Below are 22,231 nucleotides of genomic sequence, written 5' to 3'. Positions count from 1 at the left end.
CTGAGGAGCAAATGAGAATAATTACCAAACCTATACATAAACTTACACTGTTCAAAACATATTTGAATGCAAATTTAAAATCTATCATGTTATCTATCAAACCACGTGGCATCGGTAAACAAATGATGCCAAGTTTGTTTTCCTCATAAGTAACCACAGGTGTAGTTCATCACATTAACTATGGACATGTTCCACTGTTTGAAAACCAGTCTAAAAGCGTTAAAAACGGCTTGAACAGCAAGCCTACATTTACTGTTTTATGTGGCGTATGATTTGAAATCGAGTTACTTATTGTAGTTTTGCTAGTATTGTAGTGTAGTGTGTTTTATTAAAAATGATAAATGATGCTTGGTTTACATTTAATTTCAAAGTAACGGACTGGCATAAAGTTGGCTTGACGTTGGACATTCGATATTCTTAAATCTAGGGACCGTCTCTAAAGTTACATGCGAAACTACTATACACTTCTCTAACGTCAATAGCATGCAAGGAGAATGACTACCAGTTATAAAAACAACTGTTAACTGTTCATCCAGGTGTCAACTATAATGCACACCTTTTATATTTTTTGATAATTATTAAAATAAACTGTAAATCATATGTAAAAAATTGCTACTTTTCATTACCGAATGGACTCAAATGTAAAATGTTGAAAGGCACTAAAAATGGATATTTCTAGTGAACTGATTCAAAAGATTCGATTCACTTGGATGAGTCAAAAATACTAGACCACTAACATCCACTAGCACGAGGGCGCTGTGTGCTGCGCTTGTTGAGAGCGGATTGTAAACACACGGCTATGGCTGCTGAGAGGGGCGGAGGCGACAACAACCTTAACGACGAAATGGGGAACCAACTACAACTCCAGCCAGGTACGTATGTCTGTTCGTTTCCTAATTAACACGGAGCTATAGCAGTATCAAAAGCGTGCCAGCTTAATGTCCTCCTCAGAACATGCAGGGAGATCTTTACAGACAGGTCCAGGTCCGCAGCTGTCGTCGTGCATGACAGCTGACAAGCTCTTGTTATTTAAAACACTTGAGTAAAGATATTTTGCGACACATTATGGAGCTGTATCCTTGATAGCTGCAACAACATTCTTTAGTCAAGTGTGCACGCATTTTGTTGTATTATTGTGTTGTCAGCAGGCTTGTTATTATATTCATTGCGTTATGAATGTAGATGTGCTGTTTGCTTATTACTGGCTTTATGCATGCACGTTGTCCTCTGTATGAGTGAAATCGAAAGTAGGTTGTAAATGTAGATGTTGTTGACAAAGTGAAAGTGTCAGTAAATAATAAAACAAAATACAGTAGATAAATCAAGTGAAGACACCTTTATTTTTTTTATAGCGTTTTATACAATCGAGATAGTTTCAAAGCAGCTTCAAAGTATTAAACAGAAATTCAATTCAGTTAATACCAGTGTCGATGTTGTCAAATTCATGAATTATTAACAAATTTGACCAAGCTATGACACCGAAGACAATAGTGTCATTATTCAGCTCAATTCAGTAGAAATTTTGTTGTCTTCCATTAGTGTCAGTGCTGCTAATATTACTGAATATTGAAGTGTTTATTAGACCACAATTAAGCATTGAAAGGAACCTAAACTCCATGAGGTGATAGAAATGGAGGGGAAATAACCATGGGATATACCAGGCTCAGTTTGGGAACCAGTTCTCTTCTGGCCTAAATGAATAAACATGGTGTGATGTTGATTGGGATAAGTGAAATTACATTCTAGAGCTAATCTTTATCTTTCTGTTTTTCTACAGAAAATGAAGAGGAAGAAGAGGATGATATGGAGACGGAGGATCGAGACGGTGAGGATGCAGAAAAGCCAAGTATTATAAACTTTGACACGAGTCTGCCAACTTCACATGCTGTGAGTGTCATCTGTCATCAGTACACTTAAACACCAGTCATGTGAGGGTAATAAGTTTAATTAAGTCATTTTGAATTCATTATCATGCACATAATATGCAAATAGTTTTTGGTCAGAGTTTTGCGATATGTGAAATCTCAAACTCTCGAAATAAAGTTTTTTTTTGTTTGTTTTTTTTTGCATGTTTGTCTGGATCTGTGTGTACGTTGTGAATATCTGGGCTCAGACATGGAGGAGTTTCACGGCCGTACTCTGCATGATGAGGACAGTGTGCAGAATCTGCCGGTCCTTCCCCACATCGCTCTCATTCTGATCCCAGGTCAGACGCTACCCTTGCAGCTTTTCCGACCACAGGAGGTCAGCATGTTCCGCAACCTCATAGGCCAAGACCGCACGTTTGCAGTGCTTGCACACAGGTATCAACAGACACAAGGTGCAGAATAATAGCTACTCCACATTTATGATCACATACCTTTGATTTTTCTTCAAGAACATTATCCAAGCAGGTTGCAGTGGAGGGTTTGCAGATGTACTGATATTTCTTACAGTTGGATATGTACTTTGTTGTTTGACGTGTTTCTATCTCTCCCAGTCCTGATGCGAGTGGAGCAGAGATAAAGGCAGAATTTGGGACGACTGCAGAGATCTATGCCTTTCGTGAGGAACAGGAATATGGCATAGAGACAGTGAAGATCAAAGCTGTTGGACGGCAGCGCTTCAGAGTGCATGAAATACGCACACAAGCAGATGGGTAGGGGTATACACATGCTTCCACTAGGTACTAAAATGTCCACAAAATATATACTGTAGTAATAAGCCACAATGTGATTTTTCATTAAATTCAGAAATGTAATGTGAATAAGACACTCCCATATACAAATTTTTGTTTTTTGTAGGATTCGTCAGGCAAAAGTACAGATTTTACCTGAGAGGATCCTTCCAGACCCTTTATGTGCACTGCAACTCCTGCCCCGCTTGCATATACACACACCACAGACCAAACCGTCACAAACAACACCACCGCAGGACCGGTGCAGCCAGATTTATAGACAGGTGACTGATGTAAACACACATCTCTTAAGATCAGTACTTCTCAACCAGGGGGCCTATTAGGAGGCTTTAGCAAACTTCCAAAGGGGCTGCAGGATGACTTACATTTAAATAAATAAATAAAAAAATAAAATAATAGTTATTTTTTTGATAGCAGTCTTAATTAAAATGCTAAAAATAAACATACACTCAAGATAAAAACTGAAATAATTTTTCAGTTTTAAAAATATTAACTATTATTTTAAAAACAACTATTTTTTATATATAAGAATAAACAGTTCTTAAAAATTCTGGAATCACAGAAATAATTGTGGTTAATTAATGTAGCTATATTGACACTAGTATTTCTTAATATTTTATGGTTATAACTATAACTTTGAATATTGGGTTGGACAGTGCTGGTATTTGAGGCAAAAAAGTCTGAGAATCACTGTTTTAGATTGAAATAGACTGAATTAGACAAGTTATTGTGCTTTATCATTGTTTTGCCATTGCAAAACATATTAACTTTTTAAATGTTAAGTCATCCTTATACGTGATAAGTAACATAAATATTTCTTAATACATAATGTTCCTCTTTCCTTTTTACACAGGAAGATCCATTGTGCTAGTATGACCTCGTGGCCTCCCTGGGTGTATGCCTTATATGACTCTGTGAGTTTGAGCTTGTATTAAAAATGTTATTATACATTTTACATTATAAATTTTACAAATGTTTATTTTGCATAGAAAGCGTTAAAGGTTTTTTTTTCTCACAATTAATAGTACTCTTGACAAATGTTTTTGAAAATGTACAACCATCAACAAATGTACAATCATCAACATTTCCATAATATCAGTGACAACATTTTAGCACTGATGGCTGTGTATGTGTTTCTCGCCAGAAAACTCTTATGAGCAGAGTAAAGAAACAACTCCATGAATGGGATGAAAACCTCAAAGATGAGTCCCTGCCTACAAATCCCACAGGTACACAGTAGGTACAGGCACACAGATGCTTTTTGGCTCACACGCACAGTCAAGTAGTTAAAGGGATACTCTATCCCAAAATGAAAATTTTGTCATTAATCACTTACCCCCATGTCATTCCAAACCTGTAAAAGCTTTGTTCGTCTTCGGAACACAATTTAAGATATTTTGGATGAAAACCTGGAGGCTTGAGACTGTCCCATAGACTGTCAAGTAAATAACAGTGTCAAGGTCCATAAAAAGTAAGAAAGTCGTCGTCAGAATACTCCATCTGCCATCAGACGTGCAATCTGGGTTATATGAAGCGATGAGAATACTTTTTGTAAGGGAAGAACACAAAAATAACGACTTTATTCAATAATTCCTTTATCAACAGTCTCCTCTGTGTCTCTTCATATCACTGTATGCTGTGTATGCTCTTCTGTATCATCCACGCCACAAGGATGCACTGTTTCTACATGCATTTAGCTTTGATTTGAAATAAAACCGTGCATCCTTGTGGCGCAGATCACACAAAAGAGCATGCACAGCATACAGTGATAGGAAGAGACTTTGTCGTCATCAGAGAAAGTCGTGGCCTAGTGGTTAGAGAGTTTGAGTTTGACTTGTGGGTTTGAGTCTCGGGCCGGCAATACCATGACTGAGGTGCCCTTGAGCAAGATACCGAACCCCCAACTGCTCCCCAGGCGCTGCAGCATAAATGGCTTCCCACCGCTCCGGGTGTGTGTTCACGGTGTGTGTGTTTGCTGTGTGTGTGCACTTTGGATGGTTAAATGCAGAGCACGAATTCTGAGTATGGGTCACCATACTTGGCTGTATGTCACGTCACGTCACTTTCATACCTTTTATGGACCTTGACCTTACTTGGCAGTCTATGGGACAGTCTCAAGCCTCCAGGTTTTCATCCAAAATATCTTAAATTGTGTTCCGGAGACAAACTGAGCTTTTACAGGTTTGGAACGACATGGGGGTGGGTGATTAATGACAAAATTTTCATTTTGGGGTGGAGTATCCCTTTAAGAGAGTGTCTCTCTCCCTGCAGATTTCTCATACAGGGTGGCCGCATGTCTACCAATAGATGATGCTCTGCGAATGCAACTACTGAAGATCGGCAGTGCCATCCAGAGACTGCGCTGTGAGTTGGACATCATGGACAGGGTGTGTATGTGTAAGGTTGCCTTTGTGTATAAGTCTTTCTTTTTGTCCAGGAGTTTGTTTATGCATTGTGATATGGGGGGGAAAGCTAAAAAATATTTATGCACTTCATGTTTCCTTACAGTGCACCTCTCTCTGCTGTAAACAGTGCCAGGATACAGAGATAACCAGCAAGAATGAGATCTTCAGGTCAGACAGTAACTTTAAAAAAAAAAAAACACTGAAAATTTAGTCACAGTTTAGTCATGCTTAAAATATTAAAGGGATAGATCACCTAGAAATGCAAATTCTGTCATTATTTACTCAACTCAAGTTGAGTTTTTATCTTCTGCTGAACACAAAATAAGATGTCATGAAGAATGTGGGTAACCAAACAGTTGTTGGTCCTCATTGACTTCCATAGAATGGAAAAAATACTAAAGTCAATGGGGATTCACATTCTTCAAAATATCTTTTTTTTGTGTGTTCAGCAGGAAAAAAAAAAAAACTCTTGAGGGTGAGTAAATAATGACAGAACCAAGTCCTCACTCTACACTTTTTCTTCTTTAATAATCCATTTTAATCAAACATTCTGTTGTTACTTCCATTTTATTGCGACTTTAATATTCCAAGTCTTCTGAAACCATATAATAGCTTTCCTTTTAAGATTGAATGCTCATTCAGCACTCCTCTGTTTTTAGTCTATCTCTTTATGGGCCAATGGCAGCATATGTGAATCCACATGGTTATGTTCACGAGACGCTTACAGTCTACAAGGCCAACAACCTCAACCTGATTGGACGACCTTCCACACTGCATAGTTGGTTTCCAGGGTGAGATTCCATGCTTTTGTACATGTTTTTTAAAATTTTTATTGATCACGATGTCTTAGAATCCATCCAAATAATTAGTCATTTTCATGTATAATTACATTTATTTGATGTATTTCTTTCCCTAGGTATGCGTGGACAATTGCTCAGTGCAGAACCTGTGGCTCTCATATGGGCTGGAAGTTCTCAGCAGTAAAAAAAGATCTGAGTCCACCTCGGTTCTGGGGTTTGACTCGTTCTGCCCTGTTACCGACAATCCCACAGGGTGATGAGGGTGTCGAGGGGTCACGCTTGCTGTGCCTGTAATGTGCTCTGAGGATTACTTGTGACCTTTAACCCTACACACAAGCATATGCTCCCCTAGGGGTCTCCTCTATCACCCCAACAACATGAGACCCTGAAACCTCACCCAGAAAGAGAGAGAAAGTGTGTTTGTGACATTATATGTGTAGATGTGTGCATGAACAGGGAGAGGAAAGAAAAAGGGGACAGGGAAGCATAAGATACAGGAGTAGAAAGAACAACAGAATGCAAGTTGTTGCCTTCACACACCTTGAGCTGTGTAAATTACAGCCTGATATGTGCAATATCATAGCAGATGGGCTCTTTAAGATATCACAGTCTGTTGTAATGCACTTAATTTACAGTCTAGCACTCTTCTTCATTATTGCTGCCTAGATAAGAGTTAAGCAAGATGCCATCTTGTTTGGGTGAGTAATGTGTTAAAATAGGGACACATTTCTAACACCAAAGTGTGATGATCTCATTTAGTCTGACAAAAAGTCTTTTCATGCCTACTTTTAGCAACATAATCAACAGTCATGTAGAATACCTCAACCAATTAAATGCTCTTGGATGTCTAAGCTTCTACAAAACAAGATCTAAACTGCTTGAATTAAATCATTCCCCATACGCTATGTCCCATGTGCTTGTGTCGGGTACATTTGGCACACAACTCCTGGCTAAAATTGTCAGCCGGTCAATAATAAAGGAAATGTCAGAGAGTTACCCATTATGTTATTTAGACTGAATATCAAGAGCAATTCTCGAAAAGGTATTTTGTGTTTCTCAGTTTCTCTGTTTTGCTTCATTCTTTATAATTGTTTTATTTGGATACCATTTACTTGAATGATGATATGATGTATATGTTGAGTTGAGAGCCAAAAACGTGTATCCAGAACAAAATTGGCATGCCGAGAAACAGTCTGCATTAAGAAACTTCCTAAAATATAAAGATTCTATTCACATGGATGTGCAAAATACACACTTTACACAGAAAAGCAGCACACGAACATGTTCATTCTTCACCAGTCAGTTACATAGATGTAATAATAAGAAAACACACACAATACATGCTGACTTGCATATCTGTAATGTTCAAGAGATTAAATACTGTTCGGTACTGATAAATTCTCATCAATAAACCGCTTCGGAAAAGTCACAGAGTGTTTAATCTGTTCTTCAAGGAAATTTCTGGTTGGAATTGTCAATTTGTTAACATTAGCTTAGGCCTGGGCCGGTTTGAGATTTTGACGGTATGATAACCTTAAGCAAAAATATCACAGTTTCGGTATCGCGGTATTGTTGTTACAGCTCTGATGTGTGTTATTTTTAAATGACTGGGTAAAAAAAAAAAATCTTTGTGTCCAGTGGAAAAAAATAATCTTTTTTTTTTCCACTGGACACAATATATTTTGTTTTTGAGCAACATACAGAATATTAGAAACAGAACAATTAGTTTTTTTTTTCTTTGATTTGTTTCCTAAAAAGAAAAAAAAATAAAGATAGACATCTTTAACCTAAATCTGTAATTACGGTTATTTAATTTTAGTTATATAATTCATATACATATCATTTAGTTATATAATAATAATCATACACATAATTTGATTTAATAATTACCCAATTTGAAGCAAAAACAGAATGTTCTGACAAGCTTTGTGAAATTATACTACAAGCCTGAATGAAACAAACTGCAGAAGCTCTGAATGAGATGCAGATTCACTCTCGAGCTCATCCGTCCGCGCTCATCTGCGGTTGAGTAACGTTATGCTTTTGAAAGCTGTGTAGACGCGGCTCTGCGCGAGACTGAAAGGAACGCTGAATATGAAGTGTACCCGGGCCTTAAGTTCGGCCATCCTACACACACGTGACTGACCGCTCACTCGCACCAACAGGAGGAGGAGGGGTCAGTGTTACTCTCTACACTGCACTCAGCCTGAGGGATCCCTACTCTTTCAGTCACTGAGGAGACATGGAAAACAGTACATACCGCAGGAACGGTATAATGGAAAATATTAGTGGTTTTGAAACAGTGAAATTTTCAAATCACGGTTTATATTTAATGGACCTGAGCTAACAACGAACTAACAATGAACAGTATTTTTTATTAACTAATGTTAACAAAGACTATGCTGTTACAAATGTATTGCTCATTGTTAGCTAATGCAAAACTATGTATATATATATATATATATATATATATATATATATATATATATATATATATATATATATATATATATAGATAAAGTAGACTATATAAAAATATAGTCTACTAATCCAAACATAGCCATAGTTTGATCACAATACTACAGTTTGAAACGTCTGTTTTGCATAATTCCTACTATTTCATATGCCAGAAAAAGGAGAAGTAAACAGTATATACTGTAATAATTTAATGTTTCATTTCGAGCACAAACATATTTCATGTGTCATGTTTTCATGTGCGTTTAACTCGTAAAAACCATGTGTCCGACATGACTTGAACGCAGCATGTGTTTTCATTCCCGAACAAACCACCAGAGGGAGGTGTTGCTACGAGTCGCGCTGTCTTCTTCACTGGCTCTCTCACATGATCTCTCACGCAATCACAACAAACGACTACAAAGCTGTACAGACAAATGTTGACAGTCACGTACACACTCTGTTCCCTCCATTCCCTGAGGCTTTGGGCTGTGGCTTATGAGTTCAACCTATGTAGAAGCGAACTTTAACTTTTCTAACGTTAGTTTGTGTATTTATTTGTATGCAGCGTGGCTAGTGTTCCTATCTGAATTGGTTTTTGTCGTGTCTTTGACGATGCCTCGGGAATCTCCGGAGGGGCAGCAACCGCTGCCGCTGGTCCGATCTCTGGTTAGTCGGATACCGGCCCATGTGGTATTCTGTAACCGCAGTCCGCGAATCGTAAAGCCCGTCTGGATCAACTTCCGCGGGGAGCCGCAGCCATACGTAGATATTCAGCCGTACACCGGAAAAAGAATGGAAACTTATGTGGGTTCGTACGATTATTGTTGCATTATGGTCTAAATAAATTGGGGAAATTACTGTCTGAGGCATTTGACTTGTTTAGGGCTACCACTTTTAGCCTGCTACACCTTATCCATGTTTTATGCCAGTCAATGCACAAAATGGCTCAACTCTAATGTTCTGCACCAGACAAAACAAACTGTTCAGAACACCAGAGTGTCTGGGTTGATAGCATGAACTAACAAAGAGTACATGGACATAGCTGAGCTGTTTTCCCAAAAGTGATTTTTAGTCTCAGAAAAAACACTTAAAGGGGTCATATGATGCGATTTCAAATTTCCTTTCTCTTTGGAGTGTTACAAGCTCTTGGTGAATAAAGAAGAGATCTGTGAAGTTGCAAAGACTAAAGTCTCAAATTTAAAGAGATATTCTTTATAAAAGTTGAGACTCGTCCACGCCCCCCTGAAACGGCTCGTTCTAACACGCCTCCACATATCTACATCAGTATGTGGGAAGATTTGCATAACGCCACCCAGATGTTCACGCAAAGAAAGAAGATGTACCTTTTATTCTCGTTGTAGTATTGTTGTTGCCGCCGCCTTGTCGTATAGACGCTGTGTGTTTCACTGTGAAAGCAAAACTACTTTGTTTGGCCTTTTAAAAGAGGACGATATCCGCTTTGTCATGCCTGAAGCTGATCCGTGCTGGTCACTGAGGAAATACATTAACTTTGCACTGTGGATCGCTGAATCGGCTGAAGCGAAGTCCAGCCCGGGGTCGTCACATGTGGTTGCTGCAAGACCAAGGTACGCTCCTTCGTAGAATCTGCCTGCTGCACCGTTCTCAAGCCGCCCGCCTCTGCTCACTCATGGCCGCGGTGTGTGATGCTGTTTCGTTGAGAAAGCGAAACTACTTTGTTTTTGCCTTCGAAAAGAAAACACGACTAGAAATCATGTTTATATCACGTTTATAATGGGTTTCATGTTTTTGTCTCGTAGCTCCGGCAGGACAAGGCTTCACAATATGTTAAGAGGCTTAACATTTCCGTCTCACGCTTGAGTTATTCGGCCAATCACGATGCGCTGGATAGCTGGCCAATCACAGCACACCTTGCTTTTCAGAGCGATGAGCCTTGTGAAAATCAACGCGTTTCAGAAGGCGGGGCATAGAGGAGAAACAATAATGTACAGTATGTAGAAAATAATGTGTTGTTTTAACCTTAAACCGTATAAACACATTTCATTACACCAAATTCACAAAATAATGTTCTTTATAGTAGCATCATATGACTATGGAGTCAATATAATATCACATATATACGCAAAAAAATAAAGTTTTGCAAAGAAAAATAAAGTTTTGCAAACAAAAATTAAAGTATTGAGGAAAATAATTTTGCTTTTTGCAAACAAAAATAAAGAATTGCAAAACACAAATGATACCGCGCGAAAACAATGATTTTGCAATACATATTTTCCATGGTCATATCTACAATTTTATTTGCAACACTGATTTTATTTTGCGTGTCAGTCTAGTTTGAGCTTGCGCTGCAGTTTTTCCTGTGCGCTTCATTTTTCTGCGCGTCTCGCTTTGTGACGCTGTTTTGACGTGGGGGTGGAGTCAAGGGGCAGGGGCGTGTACAACATGCCTCCCTGGAAGTGACGTCATCGGCCCGAGACGCAGCTCACTGATCCAGGTACTGTCATGATGAGCAGATGCATGCGAATGGATCGCTTCCTTTTATTCACTAGCATTAAAACATGAATGGTTTCGTTTTATTAACTTTATTAACAAATGTATATGTGTATTAGCAGCGTTAGCTCAAGTTAAAGAAGTTGTTACCATGCACATCTATTGTTTATTTCTCTCGATGTGCACTCTTTTACTAGCATAAAGTTGGCTTGACGTTGGACGTTCGATATTCGCAAATCTAGGGACCGTCTCTAAAATTACATGCGAAACTACTATACACTTCTCTAACGTCAATAGCATGCAAGGAGAATGACTAACAGTCATGAAAACAACTGTTAACTGTTCATCCAGGTGTCAACTATGATGCACACCTTTTATATTTTTTGATAATTATTAAAATAAACTGTAAATCATATGTAAAATATTGCTACTTTTCATTACCAAATGGACGTAAACACTAATTTGAAGCTCAAAAGCTCAAAATGAAAAATAGCAATATTTTACATATGATTTACAGTTTATTTGAATAATTATGAAAAATATGAACGGTGTGCATTATAGTTGACACGAAGATGAACACTTTACAGTATGTTTTATGAAAGTGAGTCATTCTGTTCAAATGCTATTGAGCTTTAAATTTGTATTTAAGTGCATTCGGTAATGAAAAGTAGCAATATTTTACATATGATTTACAGTTTATTTGAATAATTATTAAAAATATGAATGGTGTGCATTATAGTTGACACCTAGATGAACACTTTATAGTATGTTTTATGAAAGTGAGTCATTCTGTTCAAATGCTATTGAGCTTCAAATTATGGCATATTTTAAATTTGAGCCCATTCGGTAATGAAAAGTAGCAATATTTTACATTTGATTTACAGTTTATTTTAATAATTATCAAAAAATATAAAAGGTGTGCATTATAGTTGACACCTGGATGAACAGTTAACAGTTGTTTTCATGACTGTTGGTCATTCTCCTTGCATGCTATTGACGTTAGAGAAGTGTATAGTAGTTTCGCATGTAACTTTAGAGACGGTCCCTAGATTTGCGAATATCGAACGTCCAACGTCAAGCCAACTTTATGCTAGTAAAAGAGTGCACATCGAGAGAAATAAACAACAGATGTGCATGGTAACAACTTCTTTAACTTGAGCAAACGCTGCTAATACACATATACATTTGTTAATAAAGTTAATAAAACGAAACCATGCATGTTTTAATAATGCTAGTGAAAAAAAGGAAGCGATCCACTCGCATGCATCTGCTCATCATGACAGTACCTGGATCAGTGAGCTGCGTCTCGGGCCGATGACGTCACTTCCAGGGAGGCATGTTGTACACGCCCCTGCCCCTTGACTCCACCCCCACGTCAAAAACAGCGCCACAAAGCGAGATGCGCAGAAAAATGAAGCGCACAGGAAAAACTGCAGCGCAAGCTCAAACTAGACTGACGCGCAAAATAAAATCAGTGTTGCAAATAAAATTGTAGATATGACCATGGAAAATATGTATTGCAAAATCATTGCTTTCGCGCGGTATCATTTATGTTTTGCAATTCTTTATTTTTGTTTGCAAAAAGCAAAATTATTTTCCTCAATACTTTAATTTTTGTTTGCAAAACTTTATTTTCTTTTGCAAAACTTTATTTTTTTGCGTATATATGTGATATTATATTGACTCCATATATGACCCCTTTTAAAATCAACCCGTGATTCGAATCTATTTAAATAGATTCTATTTAAATAGAATGTAATCTAGAATATATTTAAATAGAATGTAAATGTAATTCTTAAAAAAACAAAAAAAAAAACAAAAAAAAAACCCTGGCTACGTGTTCTGTACTAGACTGACTGAGACTTGTCATAGCACTTGTATACCGTTGTTGTTCTCTTGTTGATCTGATTGTTTCTGTTGTTATCATATATAAGCATCTTCTAAAAAAATAAACTTAAAAATGATTTAATATATTTACATCTTAGTTTCATGTTTTTTTTATTCATGCCATAAAAGAACTATCTGAAATATATTGTCTATGTAACTGAATATGGGTTAAGTAGTGCAATGAACTATTTTGACAAAGCTAATTCTGATTCTGTTTTTCTGTTTCTGTCAGGACATCCATGGATGTTTCGGGATGCAGAAACTGATGATCCAATGGTAGTCAATAATAAAGAGATGTTTTTGCCACCCCACCTTGAAAATGGACAAGTCTCAATCGCCAACATCACATTGCCTGGTATACATTTTTCATTCAGACCGATTTACCATTCATTTTATAAATTAGAATTCTTACACTAATATTGAGATCACTGTGATAATTGTATTTCTAGGAATTGCATATTAAATTTTCTGGGAACCCCCCTTGCCCACACACATTCACACAATTGACCCTTCGCAAAGACCCGCCCCCCTTCGTTACTGTTGTTACATCCGACAAGCCACGGAGCTTTCACACTAGACATCATGTTCTCACCCAGTGAAAAAGAGCAGGTTACTTTAGTTATGAAACAAAGATTCAGCTTTCAAAATTTGTAATTTTTAAAGAAATTCAAACAATAAATACCGTTTCGTGGGAGATTGCTGAAGCGCCTCAGTTTAAGTGGCACGTGAACCAATCATCTCTTCCTCTTTACTAGTTATAGCACAAAATAAACATGAATGAACATCAGAAAGTATCTTGTTTCAAGACATTAATACACACCATTTTTCAATTTCAAGTCCACCGTCATTAATCTACTTTCTTGACTGGTTTGTTTGTCAGACAAAAATTGCAGATTCGGTGTTATGACTGGTCAGATCGCATGTCAATCAAACTCCCAGTGAATTATGGGATCATTAATCAAACAGAATCTGAATTTTTTTTTAAGCTAAAATGTACTTTCCACTTTATATTTGTGTTTACCAGTGTTGACATTGCGAGATCGCTGTCTGCAAGTTGTGAGGCGGTTGGTTCGCAGAGAACATATCTGTCGGCTGGAGATCGCCTGCTGCCTACAAGATGACCTTGCTCAGAGATCCAGCATTCACGCCGATCTACGACGCATTAGCCAGCGAGTGGAACAGAAGTTACTGGAGAACAGAGAACAGCAAAACAGATGAAAATATGATTAATATGAGTGTGAATGAGGGCATATTTACTGAGCAGACCCGTGCACCAGCACCATAAATGGATAATATAGTCTGGAACTGTAAAATACACAGTGTTGATAAACCTCAGATCAGGAGGAATATTTCTTAAGCAGACGGACGCTTTAAACATGGGTATTTTTAGGTTTCAGTGACAGGCACTGAGTCCACAGAAAGAACTTTAGAAAATGCAGATTTTGTGTAATTGTCTATATGGTAGGCCTTGCAATATTTTTGGTTACAGTTCTCTGTATACTTTTACTCTTTTATCAGCTTCATATTTGGAAATATCTTTCTAACTAAAAGAAGTTTTTATTAATGTCTATGTGTCTAATTATTTATATAAGACTAATAACTCATGCATCAAGCCAGCATTTACTAGTAGTTCAAATGTTCATCTGTATGTAATTATATATGTATGTGTAGTTTTCTCTAACAGTGGTTTTGCTTGGTTTTAAACATCTACTTCAAGACAATAATTAAAATAACTAAAAACCTATTTTTTTATAATAGTTGTGGGGTAAACAAGTGAACACAATATAAGCTCCTACATTCAGGTAAGGGTGAATTATTTTTAACACTATTAGATTTTAACCAAAATGGTAAACTGTGTACTAAGGACAAGGATTTTTAAAAAATAACTTTAAGCCTGAGACGAGACTTAAACAAATTATTCATTACAATATTTGTTGGCCAAGAAATGGTTTGCTGTTTCTGTATATTTATCGAACTTGTTTTGTGGTTTATCATTTTTGAACTCTACATTTTGCTGAAAAGCCTATAATAGCCTAAATGACAGATTGCCTTGTGACAATGTACCCCAGTACTGGGGCATGTTGACACAAAAGGTCACTTTCAGTGAGGGGAAAAAAAAACATCATGAGATATATAACGTTACAACCGCTAAAAAAAATATAAACGATATGCACTTATAAGTCAAATGAAACGTTGATTTTCTTATCCTCTCATATACGTGTTAGATATATGCAAACTCCATACTTAGTAACGTTACTTTTCAAACTAAGCGTTCACCATCGTGCAACGCTGTCTGGGTCCAATTGCTGTTGACAGGAGTGAACGCATCGCTAATTACTGACGCATGTGATCCACCTGAACGTTCTTCATCCGTGCAGGTCTTAAGGTTTGTAATATTTGTTATTGCTTGAACTTAAACGGGTTTAATCAACACTATTACGCACTTTCAGACTGTTTTCCGTTCTTGTGATCGTCGTTATTTGCTCCAAAGCGTGAGGTTTAGGTCAGACAAGAGGTTTTGCTAATTAATAGCGTCTGTAATTAACCAAAAGCTCTTTAAATGAACATGCTAACGTGTTTTACATCGTATGCAGGTTTATGCCTTTTCTTTATTATTTTTAAAAATAAGTATAAAGGAGACGTAGGTGTGCTTCTAAACTTTAGCTAAGGTACAATAAATGCCTGACCATGGAGTTTTTAAACACGTAAATACTGAATGAATATTACTCCTTATTTAACTTAAGTGAGTCTCAGAGTTATTTCTAAGCGCATCTGGTCCATCTCCACCTTGAGTTTTGCCTTGTTTTCTGTTTTCTCAAAGAACCTTAAATTGAATCCTTCTCAGATAGAGTTTAGAAACGGCTGCACCTGTTTGCGTTTCTCATTTTTGATTATGTATTTTTATGTATAAATTTTTCTTTCTTTCTCAACGTCCTAGTACGATGAACCGCAAAAGGGAAAAGGTGAAGTTTACAACACGGCTGAATGTGGAATCCCCAAGAAAGCTCATGAAGAACAGTGTGGGTGTGGCACAGCCAACATGCTGGCATGGAAATGGTCAGGATGGTGGTATGAGTGAGGTTAGCTCTCCTGGACTCAACACATCTGCTGGGTCAGCTGGACTGGGCCACATGGAGAACATGTGTCTCAGCACTCCACGCACTACACCCAAAACACAGTTAAAACTGAATGGACGCCACAGAGCACTGTCAAGAAAAAAGAGTCCTGGTGAGGTAAGTAACATAAATAACATACACAATTAATACATATATTTGTGTATTTTAATTGTTGAAATATTTGTACTTAAAAATTGCATTTGTGTTTTGTGTGTGACATATAGGATGCTGTATCAGGACAACAATCCTCTGTTGGACCTTCACCTCCTTCTGCTGGAAGGAAACGCAGGAATCCAGAAGAAGGGCAGAAAGTCATTCTCCTCAAAGCACTGAATAATGCAATGAGGGATGCAAACAAAAAGTCATCAGTTGGTGGGCCTAAAAGTCTATCTGGAAAGAAAACCCCAGACAAGCTTATAAAGGCAATTGAGGAGGAAAGTACCTCTGAGGTTGACTGCTGCTCATTCAGTGAGAAGAATGAACGACTGATCACGACTACAGGTGATAGGCCTCCGTCTCTGGAGTTCATAGACACAGAAGATGATGGGACAGAAATAATGCTGGACACCAGGGTAATGGATACAATTTTTGATTTGATTTTATTCTTTTTATTCTTTTTTTAAATGAGTTAAATGTTTGTTCAGCAAGAATGTGTCAAATTGGTCAAAGTTGACAAAGACAATTTGCAGAAAAATCTATTTTTCAATTTTCAACATTAATAATAATAAGAAATCAAAAAAAAAATAAAAATAAAAATTTTTTCTATTTTTTTTTAATTAATTTTCTAGAAGAAAGTGTACTCAAAATACAATGATAAATACAAAGTGTGTCAATTGTGATAAAATAAAACTTGAACCAACAAAACACAGTCAGAATAATATGAACCAATATTAATAAAAAAAAAAAAAAAAATTAAAATAAAAATATATATATACAGGTCCTTCTCAAAAAATTAGCATATTGTGAAAAAGTTCATTATTTTCCATAATGCAATGATAAAAATTAAACTTTCATATATTTTAGATTCATTGCACACCAACTGAAATATTTCAGGCCTTTTATTGTTTTAATACTGATGATTTTGGCATACAGCTCATGAAAACCCAAAATTCCTATCTCAAAAAATTAGCATATTTCATCCGACCAATAAAAGAAAAGTGTTTTTAATACAAAAAAAAGTCAACCTTCAAATAATTATGTTCAGTTATGCACTCAATACTTGGTCGGGAATCCTTTTGCAGAAATGACTGCTTCAATGCGGCGTGGCATGGAGGCAATCAGCCTGTGGCACTGCTGAGGTGTTATGGAGGCCCAGGATGCTTCGATAGCGGCCTTAAGCTCATCCAGAGTGTTGGGTCTTGCGTCTCTCAACTTTCTCTTCACAATATCCCACAGATTCTCTATGGGGTTCAGGTCAGGAGAGTTGGCAGGCCAATTAAGCTCAGTAATACCATGGTCAGTAAACCATTTACCAGTGGTTTTGGCACTGTGAGCAGGTGCCAGGTCGTGCTGAAAAACGAAATCTTCATCTCCATAAAGCTTTTCAGCAGATGGAAGCATGAAGCGCTCCAAAATCTCCTGATAGCTAGCTGCATTGACCCTGCCCTTGATAAAACACAGTGGACCAACACCAGCAGCTGACATGGCACCCCAGACCATCACTGACTGTGGGTACTTGACACTGGACTTCAGGCATTTTGGCATTTCCTTCTCCCCAGTCTTCCTCCAGACTCTGGCACCTTGATTTCCGAATGACATGCAAAATTTGCTTTAATCTGAAAAAAGTACTTTGGACCACTGAGCAACAGTCCAGTGCTGCTTCTCTGTAGCCCAGGTCAGGCGCTTCTGCCGCTGTTTCTGGTTCAAAAGCACATGCCTGTGCACGGTGGCTCTGGATGTTTCTACTCCAGACTCAGTCCACTGCTTCCGCAGGTCCTTCAAGGTCTGGAATCGGTCCTTCTCCACAATCTTCCTCAGGGTCCGGTCACCTCTTCTCGTTGTGCAGCGTTTTTTGCCACACTTTTTCCTTCCCACAGACTTCCCACTGAGGTGCCTTGATACAGCACTCTGGGAACAGCCTATTCGTTCAGAAATTTCTTTCTGTGTCTTACCCTCTCGCTTGAGGGTGTCAATGATGGCCTTCTGGACAGCAGTCAGGTCGGCAGTCTTACCCATGATTGCGGTTTTAAGTAATGAACCAGGCTAGGAGTTTTTAAAAGCCTCAGGAATCTTTTGCAAGTGTTTAGAGTTAATTAGTTGATTCAGATGATTAGGTTAATAGCTCGTTTAGAGAACCTTTTCATGATATGCTATGTTTTTGGGGTAGGAATTTTGGGTTTTCATGAGCTGTATGCCAAAATCATCAGTATTAAAACAATAAAAGACCTGAAATATTTCAGTTGGTGTGCAATGAATCTAAAATATATGAAAGTTTAATTTTTATCATTACATTATGGAAAATAATGAACTTTTTCACAATATGCTAATTTTTTGAGAAGGACCTGTGTGTGTGTGTGTATATATATATATATATGTATATATATATATGTGTGTATATATATGGGTCAAAGACGAAAAAGTGTTTAAGTATAAAAAAAAGTGTAATACTGCTTTAAACTGTTGTAGTTTTTCCCCAAAAAAATGCAAAAAGTTTTCTGTTTTATTTAATTGCAATTGCAATAATTGTTTTTGTTTTTCTGAGCAAAAAATAAATCATACATTTTCCCCTGATTTACAGAAGACCCCCACTAAAATGTCATTCAGTGTAACAATCTTGTCAGGCATATTTACAACAAAAATCAACTAAGACTAATTACTTTCACCCCAAATACTAATGAGTTGTAATTTTACATTTTTAACATTTGCCACTATCCTAGGTTTTGCCCATTTGTCAGTAAGAATGTTTTACTAATTTAAAACACAATAAAATTTAGCATGCTCCATTATTCTTTTAGATATTTTAATATGTACACGTCAGAATAAGCATGTTGTTTGAATTTTTGCATAAATATTGTGTTACACTGAATGACACTGTAACATTATTTCAACCAAATTTTGACATTTTATTCTCCAAAAACTTATTTGAAACCTTAAAAGTAGACATTTTACTTACGTTTAATGTGCTTTTTATGGACACAAAATCACTTTTGTACATTTCTTTTGATGCGGACATCTTAACGTCTTTGACCCATATATATATATATATATATATATATATATATGGCTATATATATATATATATATATATATATATATATATATATATATATATATATATAAATAAACAGTATTAAGTTGTTCAAGCTGTTAATAAGCTTTATAAAACATCTTTCAGAAGACAGACTCCTTTCCCATCAACTCTCTGGGTTAAGTACCGAACCATTCTCTTTAATATATTAAAAGAAGGGATAGAATGACTTCTGAAGGATCATGGGACACTGAAGATTGGAGTAATGGCTGCTTGAAATTCAGCTTTACCATCACAGAAATAAATTACGTTTTAAAATATATAACCGTTATGTAAATGTCAGTATTTTCAAAGAAAAAAAGTGACAAAAAGTGAAAGTGGAAAAAAAAGTTCAATATTTCACAATATGTATATAATGCTGTTTTTACTATAATCAAATAAATGCAGCCTTGGTGAGCTTAAGTGACTTTCAAAACATAAAAAAAAAATCATACCATCCAAAAACTTGAACTGTTCGATATGTAATAAATGAGGTCCAATGTAAAGCATGGCTATTCTGCACTATATTAATTTCTTTTAAGATAATTGATACTGACTTTGTTTCTGTTCACAGAGCGTGATTCTAAAGCGTGCAGAATCGCCGGATTGGTCAGATGTTGAGAACTCAGAGCAGGTTGAAGTTTTCTCACAGGACTTTGAGTCTTTCGAACCAAAGGAGCGACAAACAACTGAGCTTAAAAGGGATTGTAAGCTTGTGAACTTCAGTGACACACCTCCACCTTTGGAATGCAAGCCTTACTCTTCATCACCAGCTTTAAAGTCTTCAATATTCCCACAAGCCCTATGGGAACTGAAGTCACAAGGTTGTGACACTTCCCCAACAATCCCAGCCAGGGATATGGAGCTCTTGTCAGAGCTTCCGACTCAGAACACAGTCTTTGACCTCGAGCCACCCAAGTACTCGCGTTGTAGGACAGTTAGGCGGTCACTCAAATTACAACAGTCTATCCCCAGGCTCAGAACCTTTGCCTCCGTTCCACATACACCTGGTAACTGGGATTACTCGCCTCTTACCACACGCAGGACTTCAGATTCAAATATTTACGCATCCTCACAGATGCTCCTTGCCGCGGATGGTGCCTCTCGCGGGATGTCTGTTGGCTCGGAGCCTCTTTGGCTGTCAGATTTGAACTACTCAAAAGCAGATTCTGCAGGATTTATTGACACGCACTGTCATCTTGACATGCTCTATGGGAAGTTGGGTTTCCGGGGTAGTTTCCAAAAGTTTCAGAGCAAGTATGCAAGTAGTTTCCCAATGGAGTTTAGGGGCTGCATCGCAGATTTCTGCAACCCACGAATCACTAAGAGACAGGCCATCTGGGAAGGGCTACTGAGAGAGGAGAAAGTATGGGGAGCCTTTGGTTGCCACCCGCATTTTGCCAAGGAGTATAACCATGCTCATGAGCAAAGCATCATGGGTGCTATGCGTCACCCTAAGACCATTGCATTCGGAGAGATCGGTTTGGATTACTCCTATAAGAATTCCACAGACTCAAAGAAGCAGAAAGAGGTATGCCAGACTAGATGATTACTTCCAAATATTTTTATGATATGCTAGAATATATAATATTTTGCAGCTTTTCTGTCTTTGTGTGTCAAGGTGTTTGAACGGCAGTTGCAGTTGGCCGTCTCTCTCGGGAAGCCTCTTGTCATACACTGCCGTGATGCTGATGACGATGTGCTGAAAATTATGAAGAAGTGTGTCCCCCGAGATTACAAAATACACAGGTCAGTTCTCATAAAACAAACACTCGGCCATGAACTGTTTTCTATTTTAATTTACTTTAAAATGTAATTTATTCCTGTGATGGCAAAGCTATCAGCAGCCATTACTCAATTTATAGTGTCAGATGATACTTCAGAAATCATTGTAATAAGTTAATTGGTGCTTAATTATTAAAAAAAGGTTCCTACTATTATCAGTGTTAAAAAAAAAAAAAAAAAAAAAAAGATGATATTTTTTCAGGATTCCCAGAAGTTTGGGGTATTGTGGTTTTCGCATAAAAAATCAGCAGCAAAAACTGTGTGTGTGTGTGTGTGTGTGTATATGTATGTTAATATATATGTATGTATAAAAAAGCCCTATTGATTATAATTTATTTATTTTTATAGTCTACTAATGTGTGTCATTGTGTGTTAGACACTGTTTTACCAACAGCTACTCTGTGATTGAGCCGTTCCTAAGTGAATTCTCTAACCTGTGTGTGGGTTTCACTGGACTTGTGACGTACCATCGCGCTGTGGAGGCTCGAGACGCCGTGAGGAAAATCCCACTCAACAGAATCTTACTGGAGACAGATGCACCATATTTCTTACCCAGACAGGTATCAGTGTCTTAGCACACATTTTTTGATTCTGCTTGCATATGTGCATGCCTTATTTAATTTGTCATTCTTTAATATACGTTTACACACACCACTCTTCCTCTCTCTATAGGTGCCTAAGTCCACATGCAGGTTTGCTCACCCTGGTATGGGCATACACACACTGCATGAGATTAGTCTGCTGAAGGGAGAGAGCCTAACCACAGTACTGCAAACAGTCCGGCAGAACACTAGACATATATACGGTCTGTGATTGGAAACTACATGTTATTGAATGCAACTGAAGTCCTTGCAATCTTAGTCCAGCTGCTATCAGCTTAGTCTTGCACCTTTGGCATTTTTTTCCAGATTAAATGGTCTTGAAAGTGATTTCCTGTGTTTACATAACAATGTCTGCAAAAAAAGTAAAAAAAAATTATATTTCAATGTACTGTAGTATGTGCTAATAAGTGTATGAGCATTGATACTTACGTGTTGTAGGTAATTTCACACCTGTTAAAAATGTTAGCAATTATCAATTTTAATCTCTTCAGTCGTGTTTTAGAATGGTTCTTTGTTCTTTGTTTTGTCATGTGTCTGCATACATTCTTACAAGTTATGTATGCTTGTGAGACATAAGTGACATGATGCCAGCTTGTGTCTTCCGTTATATTAGAATAAGTCATTTTTCCTTACACCATGCCATGAAAGTTTATGCTCAAAGACCGTGTTAGAAAATAGATTGTGAAAAACTACAACAAATGGCTTTTACCAAGTTGTTGGTTTTATATAAATGTAACTTTTGTCTAAATGGTAAGAATGAATAAATGATATTGTATATGCAACATGAGTGGGTTTATGCAGTTAATT

General features: G+C 37.2%; 3 protein-coding genes across 11 annotated transcripts; all 3 read left to right on the top strand.

The window, feature by feature from the left end:
• Nucleotides 1-714: 714 nt before the first annotated feature.
• On the top strand, nt 715-7,311 carry crbn (cereblon). 4 transcript variants are annotated; one of them, XM_042758625.1, is made up of 11 exons: nt 715-872; nt 1,778-1,887; nt 2,101-2,303; nt 2,480-2,638; nt 2,784-2,940; nt 3,532-3,591; nt 3,822-3,906; nt 4,949-5,064; nt 5,186-5,250; nt 5,742-5,873; nt 5,999-7,311. In XM_042758625.1, the coding sequence occupies exons 1-11, from the start codon at nt 800-802 to the stop codon at nt 6,174-6,176; spliced, it is 1,338 nt and encodes a 445-aa protein (XP_042614559.1). In that variant the 5' UTR covers nt 715-799; the 3' UTR covers nt 6,177-7,311. The 4 variants fall into 4 exon arrangements, with proteins under 4 accessions (XP_042614559.1, XP_042614558.1, XP_042614560.1 ...); XM_042758624.1 differs by having other exon boundaries at nt 3,529-3,591; XM_042758626.1 differs by having other exon boundaries at nt 722-872; nt 1,778-1,825; nt 3,529-3,591.
• A 1,404-nt stretch (nt 7,312-8,715) lies between these two features.
• On the top strand, nt 8,716-14,263 carry LOC109054466 (von Hippel-Lindau disease tumor suppressor-like). The gene is made up of 3 exons (XM_019071723.2): nt 8,716-9,147; nt 12,928-13,050; nt 13,720-14,263. The coding sequence occupies exons 1-3, from the start codon at nt 8,835-8,837 to the stop codon at nt 13,911-13,913; spliced, it is 630 nt and encodes a 209-aa protein (XP_018927268.1). The 5' UTR covers nt 8,716-8,834; the 3' UTR covers nt 13,914-14,263.
• A 155-nt stretch (nt 14,264-14,418) lies between these two features.
• On the top strand, nt 14,419-22,206 carry LOC109054467 (putative deoxyribonuclease TATDN2). Of its 6 annotated transcripts, XM_042758611.1 has the most exons (8): nt 15,183-15,198; nt 15,290-15,364; nt 15,634-15,928; nt 16,036-16,383; nt 19,612-20,568; nt 20,659-20,786; nt 21,199-21,382; nt 21,495-22,206. In XM_042758611.1, the coding sequence occupies exons 3-8, from the start codon at nt 15,638-15,640 to the stop codon at nt 21,633-21,635; spliced, it is 2,049 nt and encodes a 682-aa protein (XP_042614545.1). In that variant the 5' UTR covers nt 15,183-15,198; nt 15,290-15,364; nt 15,634-15,637; the 3' UTR covers nt 21,636-22,206. The 6 variants fall into 6 exon arrangements, with proteins under 6 accessions (XP_042614544.1, XP_042614542.1, XP_042614546.1 ...); XM_042758610.1 differs by lacking the exons at nt 15,183-15,198; nt 15,290-15,364 and adding an exon at nt 14,419-15,081; XM_042758608.1 differs by lacking the exon at nt 15,290-15,364 and having other exon boundaries at nt 15,091-15,198.
• The last annotated feature ends 25 nt before the right edge of the window (nt 22,207-22,231 follow it).

This window comes from Cyprinus carpio, chromosome A6 (assembly GCF_018340385.1).
Source record: "Cyprinus carpio isolate SPL01 chromosome A6, ASM1834038v1, whole genome shotgun sequence".
Taxonomy (NCBI): Eukaryota; Metazoa; Chordata; class Actinopteri; order Cypriniformes; family Cyprinidae; genus Cyprinus; species Cyprinus carpio.
The sequence above is the reverse complement of the archived record's forward strand: the minus strand, read 5'-3'. Positions and strand labels throughout refer to the sequence as shown.